At 42.1% G+C, this 15,852-nt stretch overlaps 1 protein-coding gene across 1 annotated transcript; it reads right to left on the bottom strand.

Annotated features, from left to right (window-relative positions):
* SDHAF2 (succinate dehydrogenase complex assembly factor 2) lies at nt 1-15,845 on the bottom strand. Its single transcript, XM_035012974.1, has 4 exons — nt 15,737-15,845; nt 11,824-12,047; nt 11,634-11,743; nt 1-776 (listed from the first exon to the last, which is right to left on the bottom strand). The coding sequence occupies exons 1-4, from the start codon at nt 15,770-15,772 to the stop codon at nt 646-648; spliced, it is 501 nt and encodes a 166-aa protein (XP_034868865.1). The 5' UTR covers nt 15,773-15,845; the 3' UTR covers nt 1-645.
* Between the last annotated feature and the right edge of the window lie 7 nt (nt 15,846-15,852).

Below are 15,852 nucleotides of genomic sequence, written 5' to 3'. Positions count from 1 at the left end.
CTTCATAAAATATTCTTTAATATTTAATTATCTTTCAGTTTACAGAGTGAACGTTCTAGAGAAAATCTGATGAGGAGGATGTGGACTTGTCAGTAGCATGCCCACACATCCCTGCTTGCTGCCCTCGTTCTGCCTGCCGTGCCTCTGAAAGATTCAGCTCAGGGGGCTTGGGTCTGCTGCCCTGGCAGGAAGGACCCTACTGGGTGGGAAAGGGGGGGTGGGGGGAGGGATTTCACTTGAACAAAGCCCTGGGCTGCTGGGGAAGCTTACCACCCAGCCCCCACAGCTGGCTGCCTCTCTGCACTGAGCACACACACTTCCCGCTAAAGCAATGAGCCAGCACCATCCCCTCCCCAACACTGCCCTCCTGTGGCAGAGGCCCACCTCGGGAGCTGGGAGCCAGAGAAACAGGCCAGAGTGCCAGCAACACCAGCAACCGCTTTTAGTCTTAAAACTGAACCAACAAAGTTTTAGAATGAGTCACACCCAGTATTTACATGTCCTGAGAGATGGGTCCATCATTTGAAGCAAGACAAACAGTTTGGGTGGGCTGAGTGTCTCAGGAGAAGCAGGAAGCCGAGGCCAGTGTCTATCCTAAGTTAGGGTCCGTGGACCGAGCCCCGACGGCAGGCGGTGGTGCACAGCTCAGTGCGGCTTTTCGAAGAGGTATTCCAGATCTGGGGCGCGCAGCCTCTGCTCTTTGTTTTTGTTTTTAGCAAAGTCTCTCAGCAGTGCCATGACTTCATTTTCAAATATTTCTGGGGCCGGTTTTGCTTCTGCAAGAGAATGGGCAGAAAGAATGATGTCCATTAATACTCAGGCATGGGGACCCTGACTCTTGAAACTCTGGCCTTTGCAAAGAACCAGTAGATATACAGCCTGTCTCTACTCTTCCTCTAAATATACACGGTGGCCTATAGTGGGAGCTGGCGAACCATGGCTGCCTGCACATGTGAACAGCTCTACTGGAACAGCTGCTCCCATCTGTTTACGTGCTGTCCACGCTGCTTTTGCACTAGGATGGTAGAGGTGAGTAGTTGGCAACAGAGACCATATGGCCACAAGACTAAACTATTTACTGTCTGGCCTTTTATGAACAAGTCAGCTGACTCCTGGCCTGTCCAAGCTCGGTGGCACTATTTTGCTCTGCACTTGGTATTTCAGTGTTTTCTGGGTATTGTGTTTCTCCTTCCAGCTTATACATTTCCTGAGGCAGAAGTCCTAGGTTGTACATGACAGACTAGTAGCTCTACCAACTTCAGCAAAAAAGAATTCATTAGAAGGCTATCAGAGGTACACAAAATGGACATGAACCTGGAGAACCAGATGTGGATGGAGAGGCCACAAGGGCATGGACAGCAAAGCCATGAGACTGCTGTCTTGGGGGTGTGCAAGGGGGCCCAGTATGCCTGCTTACCTCCCACCTCTCCACCTGGAGACATCGCTTAAGATTCCAATTACAAGCAAAGCCTCCCACGGGGGAAGCTTAGGTAACGTGCTCGAGAATGATCCTCCTATCAAGACTACAACGCTAGGAGAGAGAATTCCTCAAAGCTTAATTCCCCCTCACTCAGCACAGAGCCCAGCATCTAGTGGGCTTGGTGTTGGGTTTTTTTTGTAATGATCGAAATAAAGTCCAGGAGGTTTAGGCTTCCCCCAAGGACTCTGCAAGCTGGAAAGAACACCGTGCTCAGAAAAACTACAAATAGCATGACTTTCTGCGAAGTCATCCAAGAACCGAGGTCACAGGGCAACCAAGCAGAATAAAATCTAAGGGAAGAGAAGCCCCTCAAAGGAGAAACTGTACATGAGCACCTGCTCGCCTGAGACAGGGCCCAGGAAGAAGAGACACTGGATACCATCCGGCCAGGTAAGAAGAGTTCGGCTAAAATTTTTAACCAACTGCTACAAGCCAAGTAGCGGCTAGCCACAGACACCACACGAGTGAGTACACGCCCTACAGGCTGTTCTCAACAAACCTCCAGAGTGTGCTCGTGACCAAGACCAGGGTCAGAGCAAGAGGCGGGAGAATGCCTCCCCCAGAGATGTAGGCCAGGAGCAGCGAAGCAGCCAACACCGCAAAAAAAGCATAAAGCCTAGCCCAGCCCTTCTCCTCTACCGAATAAAAGCCTTAAGAGACTGGGAGTAGGTCTGCAAATCCTGTCTCCTACTTGGAACATGTGAGGATCCATTTGGGATGGTGAAAAGAGAAAAGGGAAAAAAAAAACTCGTCCTGTGGGACAGACAGGGCCACGGAGAAAGTCCACCCAAGACCCGGGGCCACAGGGACTGAAGGTGAACCAGGATAATGGAGACTGCCCTCCCAACTTCGCTCCCCGCAAGTGGGAAGTAACAGAGATCTACTGCCGGGAAAGGGCAAGAGCATAGAGATTCCCTTTGAGGCACAGAAATAGGAGGGGGACGCATGGGTGGCTCAGATGGTTAAACATCTGCCTTCGGCTCAGGTCATGATCCCAGGGTCCTGGGATCAAGCCCCACATCAGGCTCTGTGCTCAGCAGGGAGCCTGCTTCTCCCTCTCCCTCTGCCTGCCTGTCTGCCTACTTGTGATCTCTCTCTCTGTCAAATAAATAAATAAAATCTTTAAAAAAAAAAGAAAAAGAAATAGGAGGAAGGCTGAGAGCTGAGGGTAGAACAGGAACATGGAGAAATACCCTCCAGAAACTCAGCCCCTGCTCTACGCAGATGGTAGCAACAGAGGCTTATGCTGCAGTGAAGGGGAGCAAAGCAGTAACAGAATCTAGGTGAGCTTAACTCCTAACTAGACTGACTTGATCCCCATACTAACAGCCTACTGAAAGCATGCCCATTTCTAGGCATAAATACTATTTACTTCACTCTTTACGGTCTTACTTATAATGTCTAATGCTCAATCAAAAATTATGAGATACACATGTGCACAGAAGAAGAAAAACACAACACACTGTGAAGGGACAAAGCAATCAATAGAAAAAGCCTTGGGGATGACCCATATGTTACAACTATTACGGAATTTAAAGTAATTAACATGTTAGGGCACCTGGGTGGCTCAGTCATTTAAGCATCTGCCTTCGGCTTGGGTCATGATCCTGGAGTCCCGGGATGAAGCCCTACATCAGGCTTCCTGCTCAGCGGGGAGTCTGCTTCTCCCTCTGCCCTTCTCCCTGCTTATGCCCTCTCTCTCTCTCTCTCTCAAATAAATAAAAGCTTAAAAAAATAATAACTAAAATATTAAAGGTTCTAGTAGAAAAAGTAGACAAGGGGCACCTGGGTGACTCAGTCAAGTGTCTGCCTTCAGCTCAGGTCATGATCCCGGGGTCCCGGGATCGAGCCTTGCATCAGGCTCCCCACTCAGCAGGGAGTCTGCTTCTCCCTCTGCCCTTTCCCCTGCTCATGCCCTCTCTCTCTCCCCCATTCTCTCTCTCAAATAAATAAAATCTAAAAAAAAAAAAAAAAAAGGAATATGTTAAAGGCTCTAGCAGAAAAAGTAGACAAAATGTAGGAACAGATGAGCAACTCCACTAAAGAGCTGGAAATTGTAAAAGCCAAATGTAAATGTTAAAAATAAAAATACAGTAGCAAATAAGCAGACTGACCTCAACAGGCTCATCAAGAGACTCAACACTGCAGTCAAGGAAAGAACTGGCGAACTGGAAGACAGGTCAATTAGTCTTACACAATACAAATTTCCCAAACTGATACATAAAAAGAAAAGACTTAAAGACACAAAACAGAATCCAAAAGCTGTAGGGTAAAAGTACGCAGTGTAATGGGATCCAACATGCCCAGAGAACCCAAGCAGGAAAAATATCAAGAACAAACATCAAGACATATCATATTCAACAGCTAAAAACCAAAGATGAAATGCTGTATACATTCAGGAAGAAAAGATACATTACATATATAGGAATAAAGAGACACAGCGGACCTCTTGTCAGAAACTACACACACCAGGAAACAGCACATGGTAACGCTATAGGAATTGGAAGTTAAAGGTATGATGAAGGTAACCAAAACAGCAAACCCAAACCCAGCACAGCTCCCAACCAGACAGACTCAATCCTGCACACTAACAGCAAAACAAATGGGCCCCTGTAAAGTGCTGAAAGACAATACTGTGAACCTGTAATTCTATACCCAGTGAAAATACCTCCTAAAAATGACAAAAACAGGGATAATTCCTAATAGCAGAGCTGCACTACAAGAAATATTAAAGGAAGTTCTTCAGGCAGAAGGAATAGGATACCAGATAGAAACATGGATCTATACAAAGAAATGAAGATCTCCAGAGAGAACTAAAATAAAGGTAAATATAAAATATATTTGATACACTGTTATTTATTATTGTACAAATATAAGACATACTATAAAAATTATAATTTAGGGGCGCCTGGGTGGCTCAGTCGTTAAGCATCTGCCTTCGGCTAAGGTCATGATCTCAGGGTCCTGGGATCGAGCCCTGTATCGGGCTCCCTGCTCCGTGGGAAGCCTGCTTCTCCCACTCCCCCTGCTTGTGTTCCCTCTCTCACAGTGTCTCTGTCAAATAAATAAAATCTTTAAAAAAAATAAATAAAATATATAATTTATATAAATTATATATAAAATATCTTATTCTTTTCCTTATTTTAAACTGCTCTAAACAATTTTAAATTGTCTAAAATATAGTATGGGCTTACAACATAAGTAGAAGTAAAAAGTACGATAACAACAGCACTAAAGACGGGAGGGAGGAATTGGGAGTATATTATTGTGAAGTTCTTACATCTTATGTGATGCAGTATAATATAACTTGAAAGGAGACTGATTCATTAAGGATGCATATTGTAAAGCCTAAGGCAAGCACTACAAAAAATGATAACAGGAAGTATAAACAATAAACCAAAAATGGAGGTCATATGAAATTTAAATTCTCAATTAAAAAAAACATGGAAAATAGAGGGGGAAAAGGAAAAAAGAAAAGATGGAAAAAACAGGAAACAAAAAGACAGTAATTTTAATTCAACCACATTGTTCACTGAATAAATGCAAATGGCCAAACACCCCAATGAAAAGATAGAGACTATAAGACTGAATAAAAAAGACTACAGGGCACCTGGGTGACTCAGTCAATTAAGCATCTGCCTTCGGCCCAGGTCATGATCCCAGCGTCCTGGGATTGAGCCCCACCGTCAGGCTCCCTGCTCATCAGGGAGTCTGCTCCTCTCTCTCCCTCTGCCTGCCGCTTTGCCTACTTGTGCTCTCTCTGTCAAATAAATAAAATCTTAAAAAAAAAGAGAGAGAGAGAGACTACATATGCTATCTATAAGAAGCTTGATCTAAGTATAAAGATAAAGATAGGTCAAAAGTAAAGGAATGGTGTGGAAGGCAGACTTCTAGGTTGGCCCTCAGTATTTCCCACTCCCCTGGCATACAAGCCCTGCATAATCTTCAGGACTGTGAACTTGATGATTTTCACTACTAGGTTATGTTATATGGCACAGCTGACCTCAGAACAGGGAAATTATCCAGGTGGTTCTGACCTAATCACACATGCTCTTTATTTCGTTTATTTTTTAAGGGGGGGACAGGGAGAGGGAGAGAGAGAAGCTTAAGCAGGCTCCACACCCAGCACGGAGCTCGATCTCACAATCCTGAGATCACGACCCGAGCTGAAATCAAGAGTCAGATTCTTAACTGACTGAGCCACCCAGGCACCCCACATGTGCTCCTTAAAAGCAGTGTTCTCCAGCTGGTGGCAGAAGGAAAGTCAGAGAGATTTGAAGTGTTGAGAGGGATTCCATGTGAGGGAGAATCCCCACTGCTGAGATGGAAGGAACCTTGTAGCAAGGACCTGCAAGTGGCTTCCAGGAGCTGAAAGAGATTGACAGGTAGCAAGACAAATGGGACGTCAATCCTATAACTATAAGGACATGAATTCTAAGAACCTGAATGAGCTTCCGGACAGGAATGCAGAAAAGCTGACACCAATTTCAGACTGCGTTCTAGGCCTATAGAACTTCTCACCTATAGAACTATGAGTATATGTGTAAATATGTATGAACTAAGTTATCTAAAGTCACTAACTTTCTAGTAATTTATTATGTAGCATAGAAAACACAGATGGGAAAAACACATACCATGCAAACACTAATAATCAAAAGAAAGCTGGCGTGGCTAAATTATTATCAGATACTTCAGAACAAAGAATATTATCAGCAATAAAAAAGACATTATATATAATGGTAAAGGAATCAGTTCATCAAGAAGATTACAACAATCCTAAATATGTTTTCACGGAACAGAGGTTCAAAATATATGAAGGGTAACAGAGAACTGAAAGGAGTAATAGACAAATCCACAATTACAACTGGAGATTTCAGCACTCTTCTCTTATTAATCAACAAACAAGTACAGAGGAAACCAGTCAGAATACAGAGAACATGAAGAACGGCATCAACCAAGTTGCCCTGGTTGACATTTACAGCACACTTCAACCACAGGTGCAGAAGACACGTGATGTTCAAATAAGTGTACACAAGACATTTATCAAGTATCACAGCCATAGTTCAGGCCATAAAACAAATTTTGAGAAACTTAAAAGAACTGAAACGACACAACCTAAGTTCTGTGGTCCTAATGGAATCAGTAATAGAAAAATATCTGGAAATATTTTGAATGAAACTTCTAGGGGCGCCTGGGTGGCTCAGTTGAGTCCCAGGATCCTGGAATCGAGGAGTCCCAAGTCAGGTTCCCTGCTCAGTGGGGAATCTGCTTCTCCCTCTCCCTCTGCTCCTCCCTCTGCTTGTGTTCTCTTGCTGTCAGATAAATAAATAAAATCTTTTTAAAAAAGAAAGAAACTTCTAAACAACTCATGGGTCAAAGAGAAAGTCAGAAGGGAAATTAGGAATTGAATGAAAATGATAACAACACATCCAAATTTGCAACATGAAACTAAAAAGCAGTGCTTAGAGGGAAATTCATAGCATTAAATGCTTACAGTTAAAAAGGAGGTCTCAAATCAATGAGCTCAACTTCCACCTTAGGAAACTAAAAAATAAGAGCAAATTAAGCCCAAGACAAGCGGAAAAAAAGGAAATAAAGAGCAGACATCAATGAAATTAGAAAAAGAAAAATAGGGAAAAAAACGATGAAATCGAAAGCTGGTTCTCTGAGAAAATAAGTAAAATTGATAAACTTTTAGCCAGACTAATCAAGAAAAAAGAAAAAAACCCCACAAATCACCAATATTAGAAATAAAGGAGGGACCTTACTACAGCTCTTCAGACATTTAAAGAAAAAGGGAATATGACCACAACTTTATATCCATTGATTTAACAGCTTATGTGATGTGGCCAAATTTATTAAAGACACACTAACAAACCTCACCCAAGAAACAGGTAACTTGAATTGTTCCATAGCTATTAAAAGAAATTAGACCTTACAGTTAAAAACTTCCAACAGAGAAAACCTCAGATCCAGAAGGCTTCCCTAGCAAATTCTACCAAATATTTAAAAAAGAAATAATACCAACTCTATATACTCTTCTAGAAAATGAAAGAGGAGAACACTTCACAACTCATTTTATGAAGCCAGCATTACCCTGATCAAAACCAGATAACACTACAAGAAAACCCGCATGAAGACAGATACAAAGATCCTCAAAATATTAGCAAATCAAATCAAACAATACATAAAGACCAGGTGGTGTTTATCACGGGAATGCAAGGTTGGTTCAATATTTGAAAATCAATCAATCAAAAATTCATCATATTAATAAACTAAGGGGAAAGAAATCATATGACCAAACAAATTATCACCTTTACAGAAATGCCTAGAAAGCACCTGACAAAATTCAACATCTATTTATGAAAAAAGGCTCAATATACTACAAGCGGAATGAAATTTTCTCAATCTGATAAAAGGTATTTACGACTAATCTACAGTTAACAGTATATTAATAGTGAAGGACTGAATACTTTCCCCCTAACACTGGGAACAAGCCAAGGATGCTCTCACTGCTACTATTCAGCATTACACTGGAGAGCCCAGACAGTGCAATAAAGCAAATTAAAGATATAAAGGGCATACAGACTGGAAAAGAAGAAAACATTCTCTGTTCACAGATGACACAGCTGTCTACACAGAAAATCCCAAAGAATCTACAAAACAGCTTCTAGATCTGAGTGAGCTTAACAAGGTCACAGTATACCAAAATCAACTGTATTTCTGCATTCTACCAACAATGGGAAATTGAAAATTTTTCTTAAAGTACCATTTATAATAGCACCAAAATATATGAAATACTTAGGTACAAATCCAGCAAAGTATGTCCAAAATATACTGAAAACTACAAAAGACGGATTGTAGCAGTCAGACTTCTAGGATGGCCCCCAATGATCTCCACCTCCAGGTATCATGCTCTTGTGTGATTCTCACCCCTACCCCCTGCCCTGGGCTGGACCTAATGACTTGATTCTAACCAAGAGAATACAGCAAGGATAACACAATGTAATTTCCGTGATTAGGTTACAAAATACCGAGACGTCCATCTTGCTAGCAGACTCCTCTCTTGCCTTCTTGGCTTGCGCGCTTTGAAGAAGCAAGTTTCCAAGTAGGAGAGGCCCTTGGGACAAGGAACAGAAGACAGCCTCTAGGCAACAGCCAGCAAAGAACTTAGGCCTGCAGGTGGGGAATCTATGAGGAACTTAATCGTGCCAACACCAGAGAGAACTTAAAGCAGATCCTCCCCTAGCTGAGCCTCCAGATGAAACCCGACCCCAGGCTGACACCTTGATTGTAACTTCGTGACAGAGTAAAGCACAGCACCCAACTAAGCCATGACTGGATTCCAGATCCACAGAAAGGCTGAGATATTAAAGGTGGGTTTGTTTAAAGCCAGTAAGTTTTGGGGTAATTTGTTATACAACAATAGATAATATGCTGATTAAAGAAGTCAAAGACCTAAGTAAGGGTGCCTGAGTGGCTCAGTCGATTAAGCATCTGCCTTTGGCTCAGGTCATGATCTCAAGGTCCTGGGATCGAGCACCACATCAGGCTCCATGTCAGGGTCCCTGCTCAGCAGGAAGTTGGCTTCTCCCTCTCCCTCTGTCCCTCTCCCCAGCTTATGTGCTCACTCTCTATCTCAAATAAATAAATTTAAAATATTAAATGTTAAAAAAAAAAGTCAAAGACCAAACTAAATGGAGATACAGCATGTTCATAGATTAGACAATTCTAAATTGCTAAAGGAATTTTCCCAAATTGATCTGTTGATCAACACAACTCCAATCAAAATCCAAGTAGGGGTTTTTTTGTTTTGTTTTGGGTTTTTTTTTGGAGAAACTGAACAGGTGATTCTAAAACTATAAAATTCCTAGAAGAAAACAGAGAAAATCTTTGTGACTTCGGATAAGGCAGATTATTAGACACAGTATGAAAAGCACAATCCACTAACTCACCAAATAAAACATTGTACTTCACCAAAATTAAAAACTGCTCTCGAAAGACAATGTTAAGAAAATGCGAAGACAAGCCATAAGCAAGGAGAAAGAAATTTGCAGGACACGTATCTGACAAAGGATTTGAATCTGACATCAGTAAGGAACACTCAAAACTCAATTAGAAAATGAACCAACCCAATTAAGAAAAAAAAAAAGGTGGGCTAAGATTTGAAGAGACATACTAGCAAAGATGTATGAATGGCAAATAAGCACTTAAAAAAGACCCTCAAGGGGCGCCTGGGTGGCTCAGCCGTCTGCCTTCGGCTCAGGTCATGATCCCAGGGTCCTGGGATCAAGCCCCGCATCGGTCTCCCTGCTCTACGGGAGGCCTGCTTCTCCCTCTCTCAATCCCCCTGCTTGTGTTCCCTCTCTCTGTGTCTCTCTCTGTCAAGTAAATAAAAATAAAATCTTAAAAAAAAAAAAAAAAATGACCCTCAATATCCTTATCATCAGGGCCATGCCAATTCACTACAGTGAAATATCACTGCCTATTTCTTAGAATGGCTAAAAACAAAAACAAATAAAATCCTGATAATACCAAGTGCTGGTAAGGATGGGGAACTTCACATCCAGTCCCTGACAACTGCTAGTTTGTTTTCTGCCCCTACAGTCTTGCCCTTCCCAGAATATCATAAAAATGGCATCATACAGTATGGATGGCTGGACTGTGAGTCTGGTTCCTTCTACTCAACACAGGAGGGAGCAAACTACAGCCTCCTGCCGGTTTTTGTACGGCCTGTGTGCGAAGAATGACTTTTAAATGGTTCAGGAGAAAAGTCAAAAGGGTATTTCGTGACACATGAAAATTCTATGAAATTTCAAGTTCAGTGTCTGTCAGTAAAATGTGACTGCGACACCGGAGCAGTGAGTGCGCTCCAACGGCAGCAGGAAGACTGTACGGTCTGCACGGCCTCAAGTACTTCCTCCCTGCCCCGTCAGAGAGGAAGTTTGTCGTAACTCCTACCATGTGACTCAGTGACCCTTCTCCTGGGTATTTACCCAAGAAAAACTACAACCTACACCCACAGAAAGCTATATGCCAATGCTTATAGTGGCTTTATTCAGATTCTCGCCGAACACTGGAAACACCCTGACGTCCCTCACCTGGTCAACAGATAAACTGTGGGGGTACAGTCACATGATGGACTTTTACTCAATACTAAAGGACCAGAGAGTAAATATTTTATATTTTGTGGGCTTCCCAATGTTTATATATGCCTCGAGACTCTGTATTATCACACTTTACACTCAGAACCTACAGAATGGTTTCTGTCTTATGACTCAAATCTGGACTGGAAACATAAAACCAGAAGACCCAGAGTGTGACAGAAATGGATGAGATGTACCCTAATATCCATTCTCCCATTTTTCCTTGACAACAGAACTCCCGATGTAACTGGATGCATGAAATAGACTCTATTATTTTTTCATCATCATTAGGCGTCATCATGTGACTGAACTGTGGCCAATGGAAAACTAGTGGAAGTGTGGTGCATAACCTCCTGAGAAGGATTTATAAAAAATAAGGCGTGTGCTTCCACACATTTTCTCCTGGCTGAAACACAGACGTGACAGAGAGAGTCACAGCAACCACCTTTGACCACAAGGTAGATGGCACATGCTGAGGATGAAGGAACACATCAAGGGGAATCTGGACCTCATGACTTCTGAATAGAATGCCTACCGCTGGACTGCTGTTATGAGAGAGAAATACAGTCCTGATTTGTTTAGGCTATTATTGTTTTGATTTTTTTTTTTTTTAACCTGATAGTCAAAGCTAATCCTAACTATACACAGTGAGAACTGTTCTTCCCAAAGGCAGTGCTGGAGTGAAACTATCGAGGAACTCTTGCTCTGCAGCTTTCTAGAGCTGTCAGGTTCCACACCATTCTCAGCCTGGTTTTTCTGTAACTCTGCCTTTCCACACTATTCCACTAAACTCCCCCTTTTGCTTAGGTTAGACAGGTTTCTATTGCTTGCAAACAAATAACTTTAATAAAACAATTTTGCACACTTTGAAAAATTTGAAGAGTGCTGGGGTTGAGGATCGACTGCATGAACAAAGAAAGAAATTGCCTAGGACACAATTCCAGACCCAAATCAGTGCGAGTCATCCTATTTTTCACATCATGCTGCTTGCTGATCATGCCCAGTACCTGTGGCCCAGTAGTAAATATCCCAGTCATTACTGGGCTCATTAATCAGACGATCATAGAGGTTCAGCTGTTTCTCAGTCATGTGGTGCAGATATTCTTTAGCAAAGAGGCTAAAACAAGAGAGAGAACAAAGTTGAAAAAGCTATCTCCAATAAAAGAGAAAGTGACACGAAGTCTCATATTTCCCTACCTAAGCAGAATACAGTTTTCCAACATTCCCCTCTTTCTGCTCTCATAGAGCAGCCGGGCTCTTTTGGTTTCTATGGACTCATCAGTTCGCTCCTGCCATGGAGGCAAAGGGATTTCAATCATGTCTTTTTGGGAATCTGTTGGGCTGTCACCTCTGTAGAAACGGCTGAAAGATGGTGTGCTGAGCAAAGGAGACACTAGATGGCGCCTTGACAGAGCAAGCATCTGAAATAAACCACAAACATCTTTATAAGGACTACCATCACTGTCATTCACTCAACACTTACTAGGTGCTAAATGCATTCAATCTCATTTAGTTCTTAAGAAATTATGTTAAGGGGCGCCAGGGTGGCTCAGTTGTTAAGTGTCTGCCTTTGGCTGAGGTCACGATCCCAGGTCCTGGAATCGAGACCTGCATCGGGCTCCCTGCTCAGCAGGAAGCCTGCGTCTCCCTCACCCACTCCCCCTGCTTGTGTTCCCTCTCTGTCAAATAAATAAATAAAATCTTAAAAAAAAAAAAAGTTATGTTGATACTGTCCCCACTTTATAGCATAGGAAGCTGAGGCTCAGAGAGGTTAAATAACTTACCAAGGTCACCCAAATAGTCACCGCAGTTAGGATTGGAACCCAACCCTAACTGCAAATGTGCTCTTAACTAGTACCTTTCCAGAAATTCTCCAGCAGAAATATTTTCTCCTTCCTTTATATTCCCTTAAAATTCTTATAGAATGGTATATATTTTAGTCACCTGCTTGTGTTGAAATCTGAGCATACAGTGATGGCATGGTCCCTAATCCCCCAAAGGCTCCCAATCTAGAGAAGGGCAAAACCTATCAAGATGCAGTGAGAAGTTAGTGACACCAGCAAGAAGATGGAACAGGAAGTCCCACACTCTCTCTCACAGAGACACCAACTCAACAATACATGCACCAATTCCCTTTATGAGAAATCCAGAAACCAGGTCAGAGACTCCTGAAAAAAGAAGCCAGCAAATCCTTGAACTGTGAATTTACATGCACAAGCCTAGAGAAGACCTAGCCACACAAAAAGTCTGAGAGACTCCTGGAATCTCTAGCCAAGCTGACTGGTGAAGGTCTTTCTTTGTACAAAGCCAGTCCAAAAAGACTGGGAGGGGTGACTTTTTTCAAGTGTGGATCCAACATAAAGTTGCAAGGGACATGAAGAAACAGGAATACATGGCCCAATCAAAGGAACAAAATAAATCTCTAGAAGCCGACCCTAAAGAAACAGAGGCATATGAATATCCTGACAAAGAATTCAAAACAACTGTCAACAAAATGTTCAATTAGCTTACGAAAACAAGGCATGAACAGAATTATCAACAGAAGAAATATTAAAAAGAACCAAACAAATTTTGGAACTGAAGAATACAATAACCAAATGAAAAAAATTCACTACGGGGGTTAACCGGCAGACGTGATCAAGCTGAAGAAAGAATCAGTGAACTCAAAGACAGGTCATTTGAAATTTCCCAATCAGATGAAGAAAAAAAAAAAGAATGAAAAAGACTGAAATGCGCCCAAGGGACTTATAGGACATCTTCAAGCAGACCAATATAAATATTATGGGAACCCAGAAGGAGAAAAGAGAAAGGGGCAGAAAACTTATTTAAAAAAATGGCCAGGGGCAGCTGGCTGGCTCAGTCAGTAGAGCATGCCACTCTTGATCTCGGGGTCATGAGTTCAAGCCTCACGTTGGAATATAGCATACTTAAAAAAATAATAATAATAATACAAAGAAATGGCTAAGAACTTCCCAAATTTGGTGAAAGAAATGAACATCCAAATTCAAGAAGTCCAAAGGACCCAAAGGACAATAGACAGCAACACAAAAGCATATGAAAGCATAAAGATCACTGGTAAAGATAAATATATGACAAATACAGGATACTGTAATAGTGGTACATAATTCTGGTATAAAAGTTAAAATAGAAAAACATAAGCTAATGGATATACAACACAAAAATATGTAATTGTGGGGGCGCCTGGGCGGTACAGATGGTTAAGCGACCGACTCTTGGTTTCTGCTTGGGTTGTGATCTCAGGGTCCTGAGATCCAGCCCTGTGCTGGGGCTCTGCAAGTCCGCTTGGGACGCTCTCCCTCTGCCCCTTCCTCCCCACCCCCCCACCTCTGTACACATGCGTGTTCTCTCTCAAATAAATAAATCTTTTAAAAAAAATATATGTAATTATGGTATCAATAATGTAAACTGTGAGAAGTAAAAGAGTAGTTTTTTTGGTACGTAACTGAAGTTAAATTGTTATCAGCTTAAAATAGATTATTACGTTTTATGTAAGACCCATGGTAACCAAGAAGAACACATCCATAGAAGATACACAATAGAAACTGAGAAAGGGATTAAAGCTTGTCTCCACACACACACACACACACACACACACACAAAAGACAGTGAAACACAAAGCTATAAGACTGATAGAAAACAATTAATAAAATGGCAATAAGTTCTCGATCAGTAATTATTTCACACGTAAATGAACTAAACTGTTCAATCAAAACACTAGAGTGGCTAAGTGGATTAAAAAACAGGATCCGGGGCGCCTGGGTGGCTCAGATGGTTAAGCCGTCTGCCTTAGGCTCGGGTTGTGATCTCAGGGTCCTGGGATCGAGCCCCGCATCGGGCTCCCTGCTTGGCGGGGAGTCTGCTTCTCCCTCTCCCTCTACTGTTCCCCCTGCTTGTGCTCTCGCTCTGTCAAAAAAATAAATAAAATCTTAAAAAAAACCAAACAAACCAGGATTCAACTATATGCTGTTACTACAGACTCCTTTTAGATATAAGAATACATAGGCTGAAAGCAAAACGATGAAAAAAGATATTCCATGCAAAGGGTAGCCAAAGAGCAAAGATGGCCCTCCTTATGTCAGTCAAAACAAGCTTTAAGTCAAAAATTGTCACGAGAGATATGGTACATTACTATATAATGATAACGGGGTAAATGTATCAGGAATATAAAACAATTATATATACAAACAACATCAGAGCACCAAACATATGAAGCAAACTGACAGAACTGAAGGGGGAAATAAACAGCAATACAATAAAAATAGATTTCAATATTCCACATTCAGTAATGGATAGACCATCTAGATAGAAGATCAATAAACAGAAGACCTGAACAACACTATAGACCAAATGGACCAAAACGGACACGTAAAGAACATTTCACCCAACAGCAGATTACATTATTTTCAAGGATGTATTCCTTGGATGGGAACACTCTCCAAGATACATCACCTTAGGTTGCAAAACACGTCTTACCAAATTAAAAAAGATTAAAATGATACAAATGACAACAGTGAAATGAAACTAGAGACCAACAGAAGGAACACTGGAAAATTCACCAATATGTGAAAATTAACACACTCTATAGCTCATGAATAACCAATTGTTCAAATGGGTCAAAGAAGAAATCAAAAGGGGAATTCGAAAATATCTTGAGACCAACGAAAACGCAAGATACAAAAAAATTATGAGAAGAAGCACAAAAGTAGTACTGAGAGAAGTTCACAGTGTGAAAAGCCTACAATTAAAAAAAAAATGATCTTAAGAAGTGGAATCATAACAGGCATTAGCCAAAGAACAGACCTAAGAACACAGAGAAGCGGCGCACAGAGGCGGTGCAGCCAGCTCCACCTGGGAAACAGGTGAAATCTGAATTGGGTCTCTGAACGCGACAGGCACACAGTGGGCTAAGAAAAGAGTGGATGTGACCTGAATTTCCCATGTTGCAAGGCGGATCTCTCCTTGGTTCTGCCCTTGCCCCTGGGCTATCAGGCAGCTGGATGCTCCTCGCAGTCTCCATGACTGCGTTGGAAGACGAGACTCAATCCCCACTACGGCCTGCCCAGGACCCTAAAACCTCCACTCTCCTCACCCGTGCCAGACCCGGTAACATAGTGGCCACCGCCATCCTTCCCGACCCACACCGGAAGCCTACGGCCGGGCCACTTCCGGGAACTTCCGGACGCCTGAAGTACGGACTTCAGCGCT

Source organism: Mirounga leonina, unplaced genomic scaffold (genome assembly GCF_011800145.1).
Source record: "Mirounga leonina isolate KUSES-001 unplaced genomic scaffold, KU_Mleo_1.0 Mir_166, whole genome shotgun sequence".
In the NCBI taxonomy this organism is placed as follows: Eukaryota; Metazoa; Chordata; class Mammalia; order Carnivora; family Phocidae; genus Mirounga; species Mirounga leonina.
The sequence above is the reverse complement of the archived record's forward strand: the minus strand, read 5'-3'. Positions and strand labels throughout refer to the sequence as shown.